General features: G+C 36.4%; 1 protein-coding gene across 1 annotated transcript in view; it reads left to right on the forward strand.

The window, feature by feature from the left end:
- Window positions 1-22,509, forward strand: part of THSD7A (thrombospondin type 1 domain containing 7A) — a 481,161-nt gene that overhangs the window by 281,201 nt on the left and 177,451 nt on the right. The window contains exons 5-6 of the mRNA XM_002818197.5: window positions 15,721-15,876; window positions 17,195-17,407. Of these exons, the coding sequence (XP_002818243.3) occupies window positions 15,721-15,876; window positions 17,195-17,407 (369 nt within the window). The remainder of the gene's footprint in view (window positions 1-15,720; window positions 15,877-17,194; window positions 17,408-22,509) is intronic.

A 22,509-nucleotide genomic window follows, 5' to 3' on the forward strand; every position in this document is an offset into this window, starting at 1 on the left:
AAGTCCCTTTTGCTAAGTAAGATAACATATTCACAGGTTCCAGGGATTAAGGCATAGAACCTTTGAGTGACCATTCTGCCTTTCACACTTTTCCAATTATTATTTTACAATCAGTGCTTCATTTTACTACTATTTGATATTTTTCTCTGACCACTATTCTCTCTGAAATTTTAGACCCTATTTCTGTGATCACTTTCTTTTTTATGAGAAACAAGTTCTTTAGAAATTTAATTATGGTCTAGTATAGTAAAACTTTCATTTTCTGTCTGAAAATGGTTTCCTTTGCCCCTAATAATTAAAGATCCCTGGATACGCAATTCTAGGTTTCCCAGTAGCCCGTTAAAACAGAAAGTTCTGTGACTTGGGATTAGTAGTTCACCAGGAGAGAGGCCAGATTTAGGACTGTGGTACTATAGTAGATCGGGTTTATGTTGTAGATTTTGAGGATCCTCTGAGGATTTTTCTTATTATCCCAGTTGTATAATAAAAGGTTTTATTTTTAAAATAAGACACAGACTTTTACTTTCAGAAAGATAGAGGAGATGTACTTTTTCCTATGGTTGCCACTAAATTAAAAAATATTCCCTGGAAGTTGTATAGAAAACAAACCATAAAGACTTTGAAAGTTGGAGAGAAGAAGGCAGATAAGCTAGATATGTCAAGGCCCAAAAATGACAAGGTGATTAGTTCCTTTGGTTTTCTTTTTGCCTCCCACATCTCAAGGTTGGAACTAAAGAAGCCAACAACGCAGAAACATCAGTGGACACAGATTTGTAAAAACCCTAACAAATTCCTGCTCTTTTTAGCCAAAGGACAAAAAAAAGACCAACTTAGCAAGACACAAAATTTTAGACAATAACCACTCTACCCAGCCAAAAACACATAAAAATAACATGGCCATACCCTCACCCACATCAGCAAAGTCCTGATAGGAACCTCAGTTTTCACCCTTGTGATAATGTAATGAGTCGCTCAACACTCCCACTAGGTGGTGTCAGAGAAGGCCAAGTAGGGAACTGACACTTCCATCACTGCTAGTTCCTATCTGGTAAAGCACTCCCCACCCCCACAATGTTAGCGAAGACAATTGGGCAACCAGTACACACAGCCACATAGAAGTAACTAGAAGTTCCTCTTTGTTATCAATGGAGGTTAAATAAGAAATCTGGACTTCTGCCTTCACCTTGCAGTAACAATGTGGCACACACACACCCTTTTTCCATTCTGGAGCAGGGTCATAAAAAGCCAGTTTGAAAGAAAAAAAGGATTTTAAAAGATCTAGAGTCTTGTGACATGAGGCAAAAATGTCTGGGTTTCAATCAAAGTCACTCCTTATGCCAAGAACCAGGGAGTTACCAGATTCAATGAAAAAAATAAATAAATAGCAGCCAACACTGAGATGATGAAGATGTTAGAATTATCCAACAAGATATAAGGAAGCCATGATGAAAATCTTTCAACAGTTATGAGCATGTTTGAAACAAATAGAAATCTTTAGCAAATAAATTGAAGATGTAAAAAAGAACCAAGTAGAAATTGCAGATTTGAAAAATGCAATAACAGATATAAAAAACTCTGTATATGGGTCTAACAGCATAATGGAGGGGAGAGAGGAAAGAATCAAAGAACTAAAATACAGAATAATCAAAATTACCTAATCTGAACAACACAGAAAAAAATATGAGGGAAGAAAACTAAAAATATTTCAGAGACCTGTGGGACTGTAACAAAGACCTAACATTCATGTCATTGGAATTCCAGAAGAAGAGGAGAAAGAGGGCAGAGCTTAAAAGAAAAAAATGTATTCAGATAAATAATGGCTGAACACTTCTCATATGTTGTAAGAAGCATAAACCTACAGATTCAAGAAGCTGGATGAATTCCAAATAAGTTAAACCTGAAGAAATACATGCCAAGACATATTATAACAAAAATCTGAAAACTAAAGATAAAAATATTTGAAAGCACCCAGAGAAAATTGATACCCTTACTACAGGAAAAAGAAATTTGAATGACAGTGAACCAGAAACCATATAGGTCAGAATAAAGTACTATCATATTTTTCAAGTGCTAAAGGAAAAGAACTGTCAACTCGCAATTCAATACTCAGAGAAAATATCTTTCAAGAATGAAGGAAAAATAATGACATTCTTAATGAAGGAAAACTAAGAGAAGTTGTTACCAGTAGACTTACCCTAAAAGAATAGCTAAAGAAAGTTCACTAAATAAAAAGGAAAGATTAAAGGAAGAAACCTTGGAATATCAGGAAAGGAGAAAGAGCGGGTAAACAAAGTATAGCTAAAGACAATAGGCTTTTCTTCACTTGAGTTTTCTAAATTATGTTTGACAGTTGAAACAAAAATTATAACACTGCTACCTGATATGATTCTAAAAATACGTAGAGGATATATTTAAAACAATTGTATTACAAATGAGGGAGGGTAAGATTTCTATACTTTAGTTGAACTAGCAAAATGAAAATATCAGTATGCTGTGATAAGATATATATATATAGTATATCTCATATATATGTATATCTTGTATATATGTGTACATATATACATACATACACATACACACTCATATATATGACATATATATGTAATGTAATATCTAGAGCAAACACTAAAAGAGCTATAGAAGGACATGCACTCAAAAACACTATAGATAAATCAAAATCGTATTCTAAAATGTGTTAACTCACAGGAAGACAGGGAAAATGAAACAGAAATGAAAACCAGAGAATAAATAAAAATAAATAGAAGACTTAGTCCATAACATATAAATAACTACATTAAATGTAAATAGTCTAAGTATACTAATTAAAACACAGATTGGTAGAGCAGATTTAAGAAGCAAGACCCAACTATTCACATTCTACAAGAAACTCACTTCAAATATAATGTTATATGCAGGTTTAAAGTAAAACAATGAGAAACAGTGTGTCATGAAAATGTTATTCAATGGAAGCAGAAGTGGCTATGATAATATTGAATAAATTAGGCATCAAAGCAAAGAAAATTACCAGAGACAGAAAAGGATATTATATAATTATGTAATGACAAAAGAGTCAATCCACCAAGAAGGCAAAGGAATTCTATGCATTTGTGCCAAACAACAGACTGCAAAATATATGAACAAAAACTGATAGAACTGAAAGGAGAAATAGACAAAACTGTAATTGACAAATAGATAATTGTAGTTGGAAATGACAATACCCTAATCCCAACACTTCATAGAATAATTAGGAAGAAAATCAGCAAAAATATGAAAGAACTGAGTACCATCAACCAACAAAATCTAAAAGGGATTATTATAATCACTCCATCCAACAACAGCAGAATTCACCTTCTTTCAAGTGAAACATATACCAAAATAGACCATGTCATCATCCATAAAACATAGTTCAACAAATGTAAAATAATTTATAGAGTGTGTTCTCTGAGCACAATGGAATCAAATTAGAATTCAATCAAAAAAGATAAGAGTAAAATCTCCAAACACTTGGAAAACAACACACTTCTAAATAATCAATGTGTGAAAGAGGAATTCTCAAGGAAAATCAAAATACTGGATGAAAATAAAATATAATATATCAAAATCTGTGAGGCATAGCTAAAGCAGTGCTGAGATAGACATTTGTAACACCAAATGCTTACGTTGGAAAAGAGGATAAGACACAAATCAATAATCTAAGCTCCCATCTAGAGAACCAAGAAAAATGGGAGCGAAATGAGTTGAAAGCAAGAAGGAAAGAAGTAAATAATAAACATAAGAACAGAAATCAATGAAACTGAAAAAATAGAGAAAAAAACAGTAAAACAGCTGGTTCATTCAATAGATAATTAAACCTCTAGGAAGGGTGATAAAAGAAAAAAGAAAAAACACAAATCACCAACACCAGGAATGTAATAGGGAATGTCACTACACACTTTACAGACATCAAAAGGATAGCCATGGAATACCTCAGACAACCTGATACACATAAATTTGACAACTTAGACTTAATGGGAAGAATAAAAAAATCAAAATAAAATGCAACCTACCACAACTCATCCAATATGAAATAGAGCATTTCTACACAGAAAAAAAAGAGGCAACAAAGGCACAGACAGTTCACCAAAAAGAAAAATACAGACCAAAATGCCTCATACGTAGACAAAAATCCCTAACAGATATTAGCAAATAGAATTCAGCAATATATAAAAATAATTAAAATATAAGACCAAATGCAGTTTATTCAAGGATGCAAGCCTACTTCAATATTAAAAAGTTAGTCAATGTAATTCACCAATTTAACAGACTAAAAACAATCAATACAGCAAAAGCTATTTTACAAAATTTAGCATCCATTCATAATAAACTCTCAGAAAAAAATAGGAATAGAGAAGAATATCCTCATCTTAGTAACACCTAAGAAAACCTATAGCTAACATTATACTTAATGGTAAAAGAATGCTTGTCCCCTAACACTGAAACAAATGGTCTACTGACAATCCTTGGTGTTCCTTGGCTTGTAGCTGCATCATTCCAAACTCTGTCTTCGTTAAGCATGGTGCTTCTCTGTATGCCTTCACATGGCCTTTTTATAAGGACACCACCCATTGGATTTAAGGCTCACCTTAATCCAGTAAGACCTCATCAACTAGTTACATTTGCAAAGGCCTTATTTCTGAAAGTAAGGATATATTCTGAGATTCTGGTAGACATTAAGTTTGCAGAAACACTATATAACCAAAGTACATTGATTGTAATAATGTCAATATTCTGGCTGTAATATTGTACTATGTTTATACAATCTTGCCTATGGGAGAAACTGGATAAAGTATATATAGAAGCTGTCAAATTACAATTTCATGTCAATCTACAATTACCTCAAACATTTAATTTAAAAATTATAGATATAATTTATAAGGTATATAAACTATCTTTAGAGGTTATATAGTATGTGTATCTTCAGCATACTTCATTGGCCGTCTTGATAGAAAAAGAAGCGTTAAGATTTTTTTTTTTCCATTTGTAGAGCTTAAACGTTCAAAACACAAGAATATTTCAGAGCCATAAACATTCAAAACAAGAATATTTCAGAACCACAGAAATGCATCAGCTTCATTTTTTAAATTTGTTTTGGAAACTTCAGAAAGTTTAGACATTCTTTTGTGACCTTGTGAAGCATGGAATACACATCCATTTGAATCCTCTTTAAATTAAGAACAATAAAATTTCTCCATTATTTTGAGTAATCGAAAAGAAGTCTTCTTAAAGTTTAATATGTATATCTCTGGAGCTTGTATTGGCTGAAGAGCCATTTCTTAAATAGAAAATTATACAAGAGTAAGAACTGAGCCATTCTAGAAAATTGAAATCTCAGTATAAACTGAAATCCAGTAATTTTTCCTAGGTCTGTCCTTTACTTCATTCACTGAATTACACTGATTCCAAATAACTCTTGGGCAATTGCAGAAATGTAATCGTCTTTAACAGTTTTTGAGGAACTCAGGATCTGTGATTTACATTAATCAATATGTACTCCATTTCAAGAAAACCTATAATGAAAATCACCAAAGGAATAGAATTATACATAGCAGGTGTTCTTCCCTATGTTTCCTTGATTAATGAAAAAAAGCTTATGTATACATAGGGACAACTGTTAAGTCAGTGTTGATTTGGTGCTCTTAGCAGCTGAGCAAACCTCAAGAAGGCTTTGTTTCAGCAATACTGAAGCAGCTATGTCGTCTGGAGTATATAGCCTGGGATTTGTCTCATGCCAGGAAAACTTAGGACACAGACACACATGCAGAATTTTGGAGTGGAGATTCAATAGGCAGAAGAGAAAGAGAAACATCTCCCTCTCTAGAGAGAGAGAGGGGTGTCTGAGCAGAAAAGACCTGAGGGAGGGGGATGTGCCGGATTTTATAGTCAGGTTTGAGGAGGCGGTGTCTGATTTACATAGGACTCACAGATTGGTTTGATTAAGTATGATGTTTACATAGCTTATGGGAAGGCTGGCCGCTCAACCCTAATCTTATTATGCAAATGAGCTCTCCTGTTTATCGGTACCATCTTGTCTGTTCCTTACTGTACACGTATGTGGCTCATAAAGACAAGGGAAGGTGGGGCTGCCATTTTAAACATGACTGGCACAACTACCAGCTTCTATGGCTGCAGCTCAATTTTACAGGCTGTTCTTTGTTAAAAAGGAAAATGATTTGGGGCTGCTTTTCATTAAAACGGAAACCTTACCAAGGACTTCTGTACCCTCACTATCTGCTTAAGTAATTTTTCTTAACTCCTGTATCAATACTTCCTTGAGCCTTTATTTATCACATTTCTCTTTTTGTAGCTCAAAATTTTGTGGCTGATTATTCTATTTAATTTATTGAAAATACACCAAAAGCTAAAATAAAACTTATTTTTAAAAAAATGGCCACGAAGTAAAAGCACAATGTTTTAACCTGTTTCCTTTTTTTACTTGTTTAAATTAGGGGTTGGGAGTGTGCGTGTATTTTTTTTTTCTAACTTTTAAGTTCAGGGATATATGTACAGGTTTCTTACATGGGTAAATGGGGAGTCATGGGGGTTAGTGTGTAGATTTCATCACCCAGGTAATGAGCATAGTACTCAATAGGTCGTTTTTCAATCCTCACCCTCTTCCCACCTTACACCCTCAGGTAGGCCCTGATGTCTGTTTTTCTCTACTTTGTGTTCATGTTTATCAGCTTCCACTTGTAAGTGAGAACATGCAGTATTTGGTTTTCTGTTCCTGCAGTAATTTGAATAAGGATAATGGCCTCCAGGTCCATCCATATTGCTGCAAAGGACATGATTTCTTTCTTTTTTTGTACTACATTTTCTTTATCCAGTTCACTGTTGATGGGCATCTAGGTTGATTCCATGTCTTTGCTATTTTGAATACTTCTGTGATGAACATATGCATGCATATGTCTTTATGGTAAACTGATGTATTTTCCTTTGGGTATATACCCAGTAGTAGGATGGCTGGATCAAATGGTAGTTGTTTTAAGTTCTTTGAGAAATCTCCAAAACGCTCTCCACAGTGGCTGAACTAATTTACATTCCCACTAGCAGTGTAGAAGTGTTCCGTTAGAAACCTTGCCAGCTTCTGTTATTTTTTGACTTTTTAATAGTAGCCATTCTGACTGGTGTGAGATGGTATCTCATGGTTTTGATTTGATTGTCTCTGATGAATAGTGATGTTGGGAAATTTTTCATATGTTTGTTGGCCATGTGTATGTCTTCTTTTGAGAAATGTCTATTCATGTATTATAGTTTGCCCATTCTTTAATGGGGTTGTTTATTTTTTGTTAATTTGAGTTCCTTATAGATTCAGGATATTAGACCTTTGTCAGATGCACACTTTGCAATATTTTCTCTCACTTTGTAAGTTATCTGTTTACTCAGCGGATAGTTTCTTTTGCTGTGCAGAAGTAGCTCTTTAGTTTAATTAGGTCTCATTTGTCAATTTTTCTTTTTGTGGCAAATGATTTTGGAGTCTTCATCATGAAATCTTTGCCGGGGCCTATGTCCAGAATGGTATTTCCTAGGTTTTCTTATAGAGTTTCATAGTATTAGATTTTACATTTAAGTCTTTACTCCATCTTGAGTTGATTTTCTTATATGGTGAAAGGAAGGGGTAGAGTTTCAATTTTCAGCGTATGAGTAACCAGTTATTTTAGGATAACTTATTGAATCAGGAGTCCTTTCCGTATTGGTTTTTGTTGACCTTGTTGAAGATCAGATGGCTATACGTGTGTGACTTTGTTTCTGGATTCATGAATCTGTTCCATTGATTTATGTGTCTGTTTTTGAATCAGTACCATGCTGTTTTCGTTACTACAGCCTTGTAGTACAGTTTGAAGTGGGGAGTGTGATGCCTCTGACTTTGTTCTTTTTGCTTAGGATTGCTTTGGCTATTCAGGCTACTTTTCAGTTCCATATTAATTTTAGAAGAGTTATTCTAATTCTGTGAAAAATGTCATTGGTGGTTTGAAAGGAATAGCACTGGATCTGTAAATTGCTTTGGGCAGAATGGCCACTTTAACAGTATTGCTTCTTCCTATCTGAATTAGTTCATTTTCACACTGATATAAAGAACTACTTGGGACTGGGTAATTTTTAAAGAAAGGAGATTTAATAGATTCACAGTTCCACATTGCTGGGAAGGCCTCGAGAAACTTACAATCATGGCAGAAGGCAAAGGAGAAGCAAGCACCTTCTTCACAAGATGGCAGGAAAGAGAGAGCAAAGGGGAAAGTGTCACTTCAAAACCACCAGATATTGTGAGAACTCACTATCATGAGAATAGCATGGGGGAAGTTCCCCCATGATCCAATCACCTCCTGCCAGGTCCCTGCCTTGACATGTGGGATTACAATTTGAGATGAGATTTGGGTGGGGACACAGAAACAAACCATGTCACTATTCAAGAGCATAGAATGTTTTTCCATTTATTTGTGTCATTTCTGATTTCTTTGAGCAGTGTTTTGTAATTCTCATTCTAGAGATCTTTCACTCCCTGGTTAGGTGTGTTCCTAGGTATTTTATTCTCTTGGTGGCTATTGTGAATGGGATTGCATTCCTGATTTGGCTTTCATCTTGGATGTTATTGGTGTATGGATATTCTGCTGAATTTCATACATTGATTTTGTATCCTGATAGTTTGCTGAAGTGTCTTATCAGGTCTAGGAGCCTTTGGGCAGAGATTATGGGGTTTTCTAGGTATAAAAGCATATCATCTGTAAAGAGAGATGGTTTGACCTTATCTCTTCCTATTTGGATGCCTTTTATTTCTTTCTCTTGCCTGATTTCACTGGCTAGAACTTCCAGTACTATCTTGAATAGGAGTGGTGAGAGTGGGCATTCATTTTTTTGTTTGTTTGTTTTATTTTAAGTTCTGGGGTACATGTGTAGGATGTGCAGGTTCATTACATAGGTAAATGTGTGCCATGGTGATTTGCTGCACCTGTCAACCCATCACCTAGATATCAAGCCCAACATACATTAGATATTTTTCCTGATGCTCCCCCCCACCACACTCCCCTGACAGGCCCTAGTGTATGTTGTTCCCCTCCCTGTGTCCTCATTGTTCAGCTTCTACTTATAAGTGAAAACATGAAATATTTGGTTTTCTTTTCCTGTGTTATTTTGCTAAGGATAATGGCTTCCAGCTCCATCCATGTCCCTTCAAAGACATGATCTCATTCCTTTTAATGGCTACATAGTATTCCATAATGTATATGTATGAGATTTTCTTTATCCAGTCTATCATTGATGGGCATTTGGGTTGATTCCATGTCTTTGCTATTGTGAATAGTGCTGCAATGAACATAAGCATGAATATATCTTTATAATAGGATGATTTATATTCATCTGAGTATATACCCAGTAAAGGGATTGTTGGGTCAAATGGTATTTCTAGTTCTAAATCTTTGAGGAATCACCACACTGTCTTCCACAATGGCTGAACTAATTTACTTTTCACAAACAGTGAAATGTAATTTGTGTAATTTATGTTACACAAACAGTGTAAAAGCATTCCTATTTCTCCACAACCTTGCCAGCATCTGTTGTTTCTTGACTTTTTAGTAATAGCCATTCTGACTGACATGAGATGATATCTCATTGTGGTTTTAATTTGCATTTGTCTAATGATCAGTGATGTTAAGCTTTTCTTACGTTTGTTGGCTGCATGAATGTCTTCTTTTGAGAAGTGTCTTTTCATGCACTTTCCCACTTTTTAATGGGTTTTTTTTCTTTTAAATTTAAGCTCCTTGTAGATTCTGGATATTAGACCTTTGTCAGATGGATAGACTGCAAAACTTTTCTCCTATTTTGTAGGTTGTCTGTTCACTCAAGTGGGTATTCTTGTCTTGTTCCAGTTCTCAAGGTGAATACTTACAGCTTTTGTCCATTCAGTATGATATTGGTTGTGTGTTTGTCATAGATGGCTTTTTTTTTAGGTATTTTCCTCTGATACATAGTTTGTTGATGGTTTTTGACATGAAGTGATGCTGAGTCAAAAGACTTTTCTGCATCTATTGAGATAATCGTGTGATTTTTGTTTTTAGTTGTTTATATGATGAATCATATTTATTTGTGTATATTGAACCAACCTTTTGTCCCAGGAATAAAGCCAACTTGATTGTGGTGGTTTAGCTTTCTGATGTGTTGCTGGATTTGGTTAGCTTGTAATTTTTGAGGATTTTTGCATCTATGTTCATCAGGGATATTGGCCTAAAGTTTTCTTTTTTGTTGAGTCTCTGCCAGGTTTTGGTATCAGAATAATGCTAGCCTCATGGAATGAGTTAAGGTGGGATTCTTTCTTAATTTTTTAGAATAGTTTTAGTAGGATCAGTACTAGGTCTTCTTTACATGTATGGTAGAATTCAGCTGTGAGTCTGTCTACTCCAAGCCCTTTTGTGGTTGGTAGGGGTTTTTTATTACTGATTCAACTTCAGAACTTGTTATATGTCTGTTCAGGGTTTCAGTTTTTTCCTGGTTCAATTTTTGGAGGTTGTATATTTTTAGGAATTTATCCATTTCTTGTAAGTTTTCTAGGTTGTGTGCATAGAGATATCATAATAGTCTCTGAGGGTATTTTGTATTTCTGTGGGGTCACTGGTTATGTCACCTTTGTCATTTCTTACTGTGTTTAATAGGATCTTCTCTCTTTTTTTTCTTTATTAGTCTAGTGAGCTATCAATCTTATTTATTCTGTCAAGTCAGCTTTGAGTTTGGTCATTTTTTTGCGTGTGGGTTTGTATTACACTATTTTGTACAGCACAGCTTTGTTTCTGGTTATTTCTTGTCTACTGCTGGCTTTGGTGTCGCTTTCCTCTTGTTTTTCTAGTTCCTCTAAGTGTGATTTCATGTTGTTAATTTGAGAATTTTCTAATTTTTTGATGTGAGCATTTAGTATTGTAAACTTTCTTAACACTGCTTTAGCTGTGTCCCAGAAAGTCTGGTATGTTGTATGTTTGTTTTCATTAATCTCAAAGAATTTCTTTATTCGTGCCTAAATCTCATTGATTACCCAAAAGTCACTCAGAAGAAGGTTGCTTTAATTTCCATGTAATTGTATGCTTTTGAGAGATCATCTTAGTATTAACTTCTGTATTTATTGTGCTGTGGTCTGAGAGAGTGGTTGATATGATTTGGTTTTTTATTTTTATTTTTTTGAATTTGTTAAGAATTGCTATATGTTCAAGCATATGGTCAATTTTAGAGTATGTGCTATACACAGATGAGAAGAATGTATATTCTGTTGTTGTTAGATGGAATGTTCTGTAGAAGTCTGTTAGTTTCATTTGATCAAGTGTGAAGTTTAGGTCCCAGATATCTGTTAGTTTTCTCCATCCCTTTACTTTGAGCCTATGAGTGTCGTTGCATGTGATTATGGTGTCTTAAGATAGCATACAGTTGGGTTTTGCTTCTTTATGCAACTTATCACTCTGTGCCTTTTAAGTGGAGTGTTTAGCCTATTTACATTCAAGGTTAATATTGATGTGTGAAGATTTTATTCTGTCATTATATTAGCTAGTTGTTGTCTAGATTTGTTTTTGTAGTTGCTTTGTAATGTCAATAGTCTGTGTACTTAAGTATGTTTTTGTGGTGGTCAGTAAGTCTTTCATTTCCATGTTTAGCACTCCCTTAAGGACCTCTTGTAAGGCAGGTCTGGTAGTAATGAATTTCCTTACTCTCTTTCAGAAATGCCAGTGAGTCATAGGTTTAGTCTCTTCACATAATCCCATATTTCACATAATTCCTTATTTCATTTTTTTAATTTGTTTTCATTATTTTTGTCTGTCTGATTTGATTTGAAGAACCACTCTTCGAGCTCTGAAATTTCTTCATTAGCTTGGTCTATTCTGCTGCTAATACTTTCAATTGTATTATGAAATTCTTATACTGAGTTTTTCAGATCTATTAGATCAGTTTGTTTTTTTCTTAAAATGGCTGTTTCATCTTTAGCTCTTCTATCATTTTACTGGATTCCTTAGATTTCTTGGATTGGGTTTCAACTTTCTCCTGAATCTCAGTGATCTTCATTGCCATCCAGACTCTGAATTCCATCTTTGTCATTTTAGCCATTTCAGCCTGGTTTAAAACCAGTGCTGGGGAACTAGTGCAGTCATTTGAATATAATAAGACACTGTGGCTTTTTAAGTTCTCAGAGTTCTTGTGCTGGTTTTTCTCTCATCTGTATGGGCTGATGTTCCTTAAATCTTTGAAACTGCTGTCTGTCGAATGGGGCTTATTGCTTTTATATTCTTTGATGTCCTTGAGGGTTTGACAGTGGTATAAATTGGGTTCAGTCAACTGGCTTCATTTCTGGGTGATTTTAGGTGGCCCAGGCTCAGCTCAGTACACTGGGAACCTGGGACCAGGCCCATGGCTTTGTTCTCTGGCCCCTCAAGGTTAAGCACCTGCTGGTACTGCAAGGGCTGAGGTGTTCCTAGTCAGCTGGCAGCAACACTCTGATGGAGGGTGCTGACAAAAGCACTACATTGGGATGGTGACAATGGGGTCCACACTTGGGCATGCATGCCATCAACTACAGGGCAGCAGTGTGGCAGGGTCCACATGTCTGTGTGTGTGTGTGTGTGTGTGTGTGTGTGTGTACGCGCACGCGCCAACAACAGAGCAGCAACAGGGTGGTGGGCCCTGGCACAGTGGTTGGGGAAGGCTGCAGGCAGGAGCATGCTGGGGAGGGTCCATCTGCAGAAGCTCTCTAATGGTGGTACCTACCAATGAAGGAACTATGGTAGCAGCTGCTGGAAAGCACCCCCATTGGGCATCTGAGATTGTACTGCAAGTGGACAAGGCCAGGCAGTTACCCTGGGACGGGCTGGAAGATAGCGGGTGCTCAGATCAGACTGGGCCTGTGCCATGGGGAAGAAAGCTATGCTCTGTTCATGTCCTACAGTCAACAAAGGCCAAAGCCACCTTGAAGAATGTGGTGAGCCTTGGGAGATGGGCATCTCTGGCCATGCTCTACTGCAGCTATTTCTATGCCAAACGCTCTGGATTCTGCACATATTAGAGTCCTGTCCCTGATAACACTCCGATAAGCTCTCTCTGCAAACTCAAATGTCTGTGTGGGGAGTGGGTTCCCCTGCAGCTAGGATTCTGGGGTCCATGGCAAGAGTGGGCCATTCCATGCCTGTTTAATTCAACCCTTTCCCAGGAGCCCCTCAGGGCCAGGAATGAATCCTGATGCTCAGTAGCCCAGTGCAGAGTTCCCAGCTTCCTCTTCTTTTAGCCCAGGTTCTGTGTTCTCCCTCTGTCCACTTTCAATGCCGTCCTTCTGAAGATCTGCTTGGAGGGTGCAGGTCTTCTTAATGATCTGGTCTCTTGGTGGGACAAGCTCTTCCTGTCAGCCATCTTGCTTAACCTGTTTTCTTACTAAAACAATGTTTGCTTCCTGAAGTTTTCAACCTTATATATAAAATAAATTCAGACTCTAATAAGATTCCTCACAATTTCATACCCAGTAAATTTTATTTTATATAAATTATTATTTTAAAAACAATATAATGGCACCAAGATTTAAAATTACTTTTCACCAATTGAAGGAAAAAATGGAGATTTTAAGGTCTTTTAACCAAAACCTCTCATTTTAAATTAGGTACTCTGAAAGTTTCCATAAGTAAAAATCATTACTTATGTTAATTTGCTGCATAGTATAGACTCTTCTGCCTATACATGTCTTTAAAAGAATCCATTTTTATGTGAAATATGTATCATTGGTGTCAAGTTATTTTTTATATTCAGACAGTGAACCTTTTAATTTCTATATTTTATGTCATTTGTGTGCCAAACACTTCTGCTACTGGAAACAATGAAATTAATCATTTTTGGCTTTGGCTGCTGTTATGATGCACATAAACAGCAATCCTGATGAACTCGAGTGAGAATGCTCACTGTACTCATACTAAGCCAATTAGTGCCCAGTTATTTATTTTCACTGTAGTGGCGAGTGTGGGAGTGGTGGGGGTGGGGAGGCGGGGGAGATGTGGAGAGAGAGATAAGCACTACTAGTAGAGAAAAACAGACATAAAATTGGCAGAATATTTTTCAGAACAAAAACTGTGCAGTAAGAGGAATCAATGTCATAGGCTTTAGATAGCATTTATGACTGTGTGCTTGTGTGTGTGAAAACTTACAGGTTGTAAAAGTGCTTACAATTTGTCTTCAAGTTTAAATTACAAACAGACATAGTACTTTCATTTAAAAGTTAGGAAAATGTAGTTTAAAATTTTTTAATTTCTCTATGAGCTTCTACATGCAATCGCATGCAATTAGAATTTGATAGTCCTTTCACATAGGAGAATGAGAAATAGCTAAGCATCCATTATTTAAGTCATTTTTTCTACAAGCATGGGCTCACCCAATTATCAGAGTGACAAAGGAACTGGAACTAGCTATTATTCAGGAAATGTGTGATCAAGAAAATGACTTTTTTTTTTCCCCCCGACTGTGTCTCGCTCTGTTGCCAGGCTGGAGTGCAATGGCATGATTTCAGCTCCCTGCAACCTCTGCCTCCCAGGTTCAAGTGATTCTCTTGCCTCAGCCTCCCAAGTAGCTGGGACTACAGGCGTACACCACCACGCCCAGCTAATTTTTGTATTTTTAGTAGAGACGGGGTTTCACCATGTTGGCCCGGATGGTCTCTAGCTCTTGACCTCGTGATCTGCCTACCTCAGCCTCCCAAAATGCTGGGATTACAGGCATGAACCACCGTGCCTGGCCATATATTAGATTTTTTTTTTTAAACAAAAGCAAATATGGCTGTCAGGAGACAGATAGACAGATATTATATGATAAATAGACAGATATTATACAGCTGGACTTGATTCTCTTCCTCTGTCCATATAGTTTTACATATCTTCATCACTTAGTCATTTTTAGTTAGTTCTATGTCCAGAACTATGGATATATATTGACCTTAATTGTCAAGTATGTACAAAAGAGCCAAACTGCAGGCATAAAAAAAAAACAAAAAGAAGCAAGGACAAGCAACATTTATCCACAGTTTATTGGTCAACTTTTGAACAAATGTAGATAATTATAAATTAGTATCCTTAGTGATTACTAGACTTGTGTCACATATGCAGATAATATATTATTATTTAGACGTTTTGGAAATAATTCAGTGAGCACTGTAGCTGGGGGGTACAGAGAGTAGCCCCCATTTGAGATCCTTCTTCAGCTCACCTGGTACCTCTCAATCCCTGTGAACCAAAAGAGATGGGAGAGTTCTCCACCAGGAACTACTCAGTGGACTTTTATATATATATATATTAAAGCTATAGTCCCCCTCCTATTTTGTTTAGTCCTCTAAAGTTTTTTTTTTTACTTTCTTAGAATATTGCTATAGAATTTTAGATCTAACCTTAAGGAATATTTTGCAGACTAGGAAAGTTATATTCAGCATTATTAATTGCATGATCAATTAATGGTAAAACTGGTAATCAAACAATTTGCAAGACATCTCCAGTTTCCTTTGACTACACTTTATTGCATCTTTTATTTCCATTCATTCTCTTTTTATTCTCAGGATGTGGCTGAGAAGCATTGGAATAATGTCTTGGTAGCACTTTAAGGGTTTTCCTTTTCCATACACACAGAAAAATCATATTGTTGGCCATATATGTTCCTTTTGTTCATTTTTTAATATGTGTCTGTATTTTTCTCTAGCCTCAAAGCCAGTGGACTTAAAATTATGCACTGGCCCTATCCCTAATACTACACAGTTGTGCCACATTCCTTGTCCAACTGAATGTGAAGTTTCACCTTGGTCAGCTTGGGGACCTTGTACTTATGAAAACTGTAATGATCAGCAAGGGAAAAAAGGTAGGTAACGTGACCATGACATGCCTTTTATACCCACCAATTGTATCAAATCATGAATTATTTTTAAAATGCTCTTCTGTGTTCCCTGTTTGTGGTATTTTCCAGAATGGCTAAAGACTATTAATTTCAAAAGATGAATTAACCTTCTCCAGTGATAGTACCAGAAGATTAAAACAGAAGAACATAGGCATAAATGCTTGTTAATTTAGACAACATTATGGAAAGGATCTGAGACAGTTTAGTGCAATGGTTAAGATGAGCTGTGGGGTCAGGCCTGGATTGGAAAACCTACTGTGTCCCTTACTGTTTAGATAAGTTAGTTAACTTTGTCCCCTTATCTGTAAAAGGGATGTAACAATATCTGCCATCCAGATTGTCTCTAAGGAGTCAATGAAATAAACGTAAAACACTTAGTTCAGTGCCTGACCCATACCTAGTGCCCAATAATAAAGCTGTTTATTACTTTGAAGAAAAAAATGTAAAAACTGTATTACTTTCATATGCAATTGATAGAGGACTAGAATAAATACAATGGTTTTCTTATGGTGGGTGTGGTGAACTAATTTTCACATAATCTCATGATTGAAAACATTTTTCTATTTTGTTTCAAAGGCCAGTCTTCTAGTGATTCTAGTATGTTTACATAGCAATAAATAGACTTATTAATTTTGTTGCACACTGTCAGGAAGGGCAGCACTTAGGTGCTATTAAAGCACAAAGCAGGACTTTGAATATTTCACACTGGAGCCCACATGGCTTATGTTCCTAATTCAAATTTCCAGAGGGTCTAAAATCAACTGAACCTCAAAAAGATTGTTTCTCTGGAACCATCCAACTTCTTAAGAGGTTCATTTTCCAAATTTAATCATGTGACATTGCTGAAGATTTAAGAATAATAGCACTTTTTTCTGGTCATCAATATTTCTAAATAGCTTGAAATTTCACTCCTTCTTTGAATGTTCTATAACTACAGACTTTCCAAGTCAACCAAAATTTATCTTTTTCTGTTCCCACCCTACTCCTCTATGCCCTACAAGGGAAATGGGTACTATATGACATTTCTAGCTTTACCTTTGCGGTAGTAAGCTAAAGCCAAAGGTTCTCATTTTTTCTCATTCCATTCATTAATCTACTCACTCATTTAATGGATGGTTCATGACCTCACATTAGCTACAGTTTGGGGATACACCAGTGATTCAAAACAGAAATGACTTCTACCTCCACTCTTATCCAACTTTTACCCTGAGATTTTATTCAACTTTCTGAAATACTAAACCTTTGATAGTAACAATAGATTTTTCCTTCCCCCATAATTCAGGCTTCAAACTGAGGAAGCGGCGCATTACCAATGAGCCCACTGGAGGCTCTGGCATAGCCAGAAACTGCCCTCACTTACTGGAAGCCATTCCCTGTGAAGAACCTGCCTGTTATGACTGGAAAGCAGTGAGACTTGGAGACTGCGAGCCAGATAATGGAAAGGAGTGTGGTCCAGGCACGCAAGTTCAAGAGGTTGTGTGCATCAACAGTGATGGTAAGACAGACATATCTATTATGTTTTTATGGATGTCCAACCCTGCATATATGTTTTTACTTTCTGTTAAAATCCTGTGTCTTCTCACATTATAACTGGTTCTGTTTACAAATGTAGAAATAGCTGCTTCTCTCTCCCTCCCTCTCTTTCCCTGTCTCTTTCTCTTTTGTTCTTAATGAAATGGTGGCAGTGGGAAGGATCCATGAATAGTAGCAAAATAATGTTAAATGCGAAAACAGAACAGTTCATATAAAAATTAAATTATCATTAGGGCAATAATTAAATTGCCAAATTTAACAATAACAAGGAAAGGTAACTTTTTAAGTGACTTTTTTAAAAAAGTCCATAGCTCCAATGTTATAGAAAATGAAATGTAAACAAAAAAGGGTTGTAAGCATTGTTTGAGTTGACTCTAAAAATATTTTCCTTTAACCTCCCTGATACCATGTCTTAGTGTTGTCATTTAATTTCCAGGCTCCCAATCCACAAGGCCCACCACAGCCTAGAGTTCCTGAACCGACCTTTTGCTCTCTAGGACTGCACTATTGAGGAATGTCCTAGAGCCACTGGATAGTGGCTTTCCACAAGATTATTTTCCCCAACCACAGGAATTACCTTGAACTTCTATAACTAATATTTGTTTGATAAAATATACTGTCTTGATGTTAGCTCTGATATAAGATTTTTACATTCCTTCCAAAGAGTACTGCTAGTGTTTTGGGGAGAACCCCTTACCTCTAAGTCATCCCTGAGTCACACAAACCATAAGCCTCCCCCAGACATACTTTAAAACCTCTGGACAAGATCATCTCTAAGGTTGCTCTATCTCTTGAATCCTATGACTCTGCACATCAGAGAAGCATGAGTGCTAAACCCCAGGGTCCAATGGTTGACAGTTTATGCTGTTTACAGCATGTGCAGAAACATTCTGGTGCCCCCTTGGGTGTACTGGAACATCTGGTAACCGTCATAATTCTTTCCATCCTATTTTCTTCCAGTAAGCAGAATTGTTTCCTCCTGTGACTCAGTCACTGTTCAGTCGTAAAGAAAGACACTCTGGGATGGGAGACTGACAGACACTGCTATTACTGAGAAATTAGCCTTTTGTTTTTGTCCAGGGTCTAATACAGTCATGCAAGACAGTATTAGGTAAAATCTGAACCAGTGCTTGAGTTTGAAATGGGAAGAAGGAGATCATTGCTCCAGATCTTTCAAGATGAATTTTATATATTCTGCTTTTTGCTATGATAAGCATAATCTGCTGTGATATGTCCTCTCTTTAGCTCTTCCTTATTTTATAATAAAGAGAGGAAGAAAAGGAGGAAGTAGTAACACTCAGAGATTGGCAAGAAAGCAAAAGAAGCATATTCTGTTTCTCTTTTACTCACGCTTTAAATCCTAGTTTGGATTACACAATACTGTTACCTTCTGAATTGCTGTAAAAACAGTAAGGGTCATATTGAATTCCCTCAGTAATAGTACTTGATCATGTTTCTCAGTTCAAATAATTTTGCTTGTCCTTCCATAGTCCTATAGATGAATTACGGTCTCAGGTATTGTGAAAAGTATTTTTGAGTGAAACAAAAAGCTAAAAAGTTAATTTTGCATGGCACTTCTGCCTCAGTGTTATGCAATGAAAAATCAGATTTAGTACACTTGGTACAATGATCTTCCTGGTATTGGTGCTAATGGAATATATTTTATATAGACTAAAGGAGCCAGCTATTTAAAAAATATCAGTGGCTTATTTTCATTTTGTTAAGTAAAACTTATTTTGCAACACAAATAATTACCTCCTAGCTTGTCTTGTGAAAACAACACAAAAAACAAGCAGAGGTATGAGTTAGATGTGTGTAGTTGTACTGGCAATGTATGTTATAACCTAAAAAGCAAATTGATAACTCAAAATACACATGAGCTGGTTTCACTTTATCTACATCACAAACGAAATGAATTTTAAAAAGGTAAGTATGTAACTACTATTAAATTTGTTATTGTCCTTTACAGGACGTCTTTTCCACCATTAAATTTTATTTCCTGACATTAATTAGTTGTAGTACAACTTAATACATTAGCTGTTTCAGCTACATGGATGTATAAAATCAAGAAAACTGTTTTTTTATTATGAATCCTAGAACCCGCTCAAATTTCTATATAAACTGAGACATAATTGGGCTGATAGAATGAAATAAAAAGCTGGAGACTTGTAAATACTGCTCCGATATTATCATGTGGTCACCTGGTAAGTGTTTAGCAGCTGCACCAAATGTTGTTTTGTAATTAAATTGGGCCCAGGGAATTAAAGTTGATTAGTTGGAGACTCTACCTCTAGGCCTGGGCTGCAGCTATACATTTTGTTTTATAATTATAATTAAGTTTATAATTAAGTTAAAGCTCGACTAGGGACATGAAGCATTATAGCCTGTGAACTGAAGAAATAATAAAAAGACTTTTCTGCTCCTACATTCCTCAGAAATTTCACAACTTTGTTAATGACGTCAAAACACTTAAAATCTATTTGTTTTCTGAAATATTCTTTGTCCAGACTCCCAGTGATCATTAAGATTTGCTGCTGCTGTTGCTCATTTTTCCATTTGCCTTCCAAGGAGGAGGCTTGGGGAGGGTTGTAAGAGACCCCAGGAGGAGTTTTGCATAGCTTCTCTGTCAGAGAAGAAGACAGAGGGATGTAAGAGAGTCGCAAGACAAAAGAGAGCACAAAAGACAATTAGACTCTCCAAAAAGAGATAAACATTTCAATGTAATAGAACAAATATTGCTCATTACTTAATGATCATTGGATACACAATTCCAGGTCTCTGAACACAAAACGCAGGAACCTACTCCAAAGATCTGTGGTCTGGGGAATCAGAGGATGTTATACCTGTGAAAAACCCAAAACCCGCCCTATTTTAATTTTTTCGATATTTGAATATGTTTCATTTAAAGGTGTAAATCTGGCAAGGCAAGTGTATTTTGTTTCCTAAACTGGCTTGTTAGAGGCTGAAGAAACCAGGCTATTGGACTGGAGCAAGGGGAAAAAAGTATTATTCCTTACTTGAGAGTGTAAATCAAATATTGTTTCCATATTTCCTTCTCCTCTGCCAAAAAAAAATGATGCTGTCTATATTTCCATATCATGTGTGCTATTTCAGATATCGAATATTGACACTTTTCCAGGTGACTTTCAAAAAAAAAAAGTTATCTTTTTTTTTGTTTGTTTGTTTTTGCATTATTTTTTAAAGCAGTAAACCTCAGTGGTTTCAAATGCCTGAACTTCTGTGCTATCTTCCTTTTCTTTTCCCCACATTAGCAAAAGTTAACCAATGACATGGGCATAGGCAACTCACTTTCCTACTTGACCCAGCTTGTTAAGAAACCCAAACATACTTTTATGGAAGTAAATCGTTGCAACTCAGCATTACCCCGCTATTAATGATACAGTATAAGAGTAATGAAGGTCACCGGCTAGGGCCATCCTTGTGTATTGTACCATTCTTGAATGAGAGTAACTCAGCTATCCAAAGACTCTCGGCACCATGTCAAACCGGCTGGCTTCTAGTAATGCTGAAGAAGGCCTATGTCTAAGCACATGTGGAGATGAGCACTGAGGTAAGCCCTAAAAGCAAGTTTTTCTGCCTCTTTCGGGAACATTTCTACATATCATCAAAAGTATCAAAAGAACTGGCTTTGAAAACACTTGGGGGAAGTTGACTGTGTTCGGCTATTTTTGCATTGCTTATAAAGAAATACCTGAGGCTGAGTAATTTATGCAAGAAGAAAAGTTTAATTGGCCAACAGTCCTGCAGGCTCTATAGGAAGCATGGCACCGTTAGGTGTTCAGCCTCTGGTGAGGCCTCAGGAAGCTTTTACTCATGGTGGAAGGCTAAGTGGGAGCAGGCATCTCACATGACAGAGTGGAGCAACAGAGGGAGAGAAGAGGGAGATGCCACACATTTTTAAACAACCAGATCTCATGAGAACTCACTCACTATCATAAGGTCAGCACCAAGGAGATGGTGCTAAAGCATTCATAAGAAATCTACCCCTGTGATCCAGTCACCTCCCACCAGATGCCACCTCCAACAGTGGGGATTACATTTCAATATAAGATTTAGTGGGGACACATATCCAAACTATATCATTGACTTTAGTATCCAGGGCACTGGCTTGCCATGTGACTGCTTAATCTTTCTCAACTTTTTACCACCAATTTCTTCCTTCTGTAATAAGATATGTTTCCACCTATAGGATGAGGAAAGGGAAAACTTGAGTACTATTTCTTTCCCAAGTAGTTCTTGTCATACTTTTTGTTTCCATGTAGTTAGCACTAGGAGGAATATGGGGCCATATCATTTCAGTATCGTCAAGAAAATGTAAGAATTTTGAAAATTTATATCACTGGAGAATAGTCATTGTGGAAAGAGATAGGGAAAGATAGTGCCCTATTTTAAGTCTTATAGTACAATTTGTATGCAATATATAAACTATGAGTACTGAATTTTTTTTCAGACATATATTATTAAAAAGTAACAATGTGAAGGGGGACAGAGGTAAGTGGGACAATCGGTAGAAGATTGGGAGCAAAGCATGCCAGGAATAGAAAAAGAGAAGTTATAGAACTCATAGTTGAGACTAATATTTTGACTGATTCAGAATATTCATAGATTGTTCCAGAAGCATAGGCCAGGTCAAGGATTAAGATGCATCGAGCTTATTAAGGATGTGCTCCCAGAAGAAACCAGTAAAAAAAGGGGTAATGAAGAAGCAAAATACAGAAAAGAGAAAGGGTCTTGAGCTCCTAAAACCATTCCCAGGTTTAGTGATTCACTAGGAGGATTCACCATACAGTTGTACCTATAACCATGACTTATTAAAACAATAGTATGCAAAACAAAATCAGCAAAAGGAAAGTGTACTTGAGGCAAATTCTAGAGAAAAGATGAGTCCCAGAAACTTCCAATTCTCCATATTTGCCAGACAAACCTAGTGTCAAAGGGCAATCAGACTAAGGTCAGTAATGAGGCTGAAGCTGCAGAATCTAAAAGATGGGTGCAGAGATCCAGTGAAAGGGATCCCCTGGAATCCAAACTGGCCAGCAACAC

Source organism: Pongo abelii, chromosome 6 (genome assembly GCF_028885655.2).
Source record: "Pongo abelii isolate AG06213 chromosome 6, NHGRI_mPonAbe1-v2.0_pri, whole genome shotgun sequence".
In the NCBI taxonomy this organism is placed as follows: domain Eukaryota; kingdom Metazoa; phylum Chordata; class Mammalia; order Primates; family Hominidae; genus Pongo; species Pongo abelii.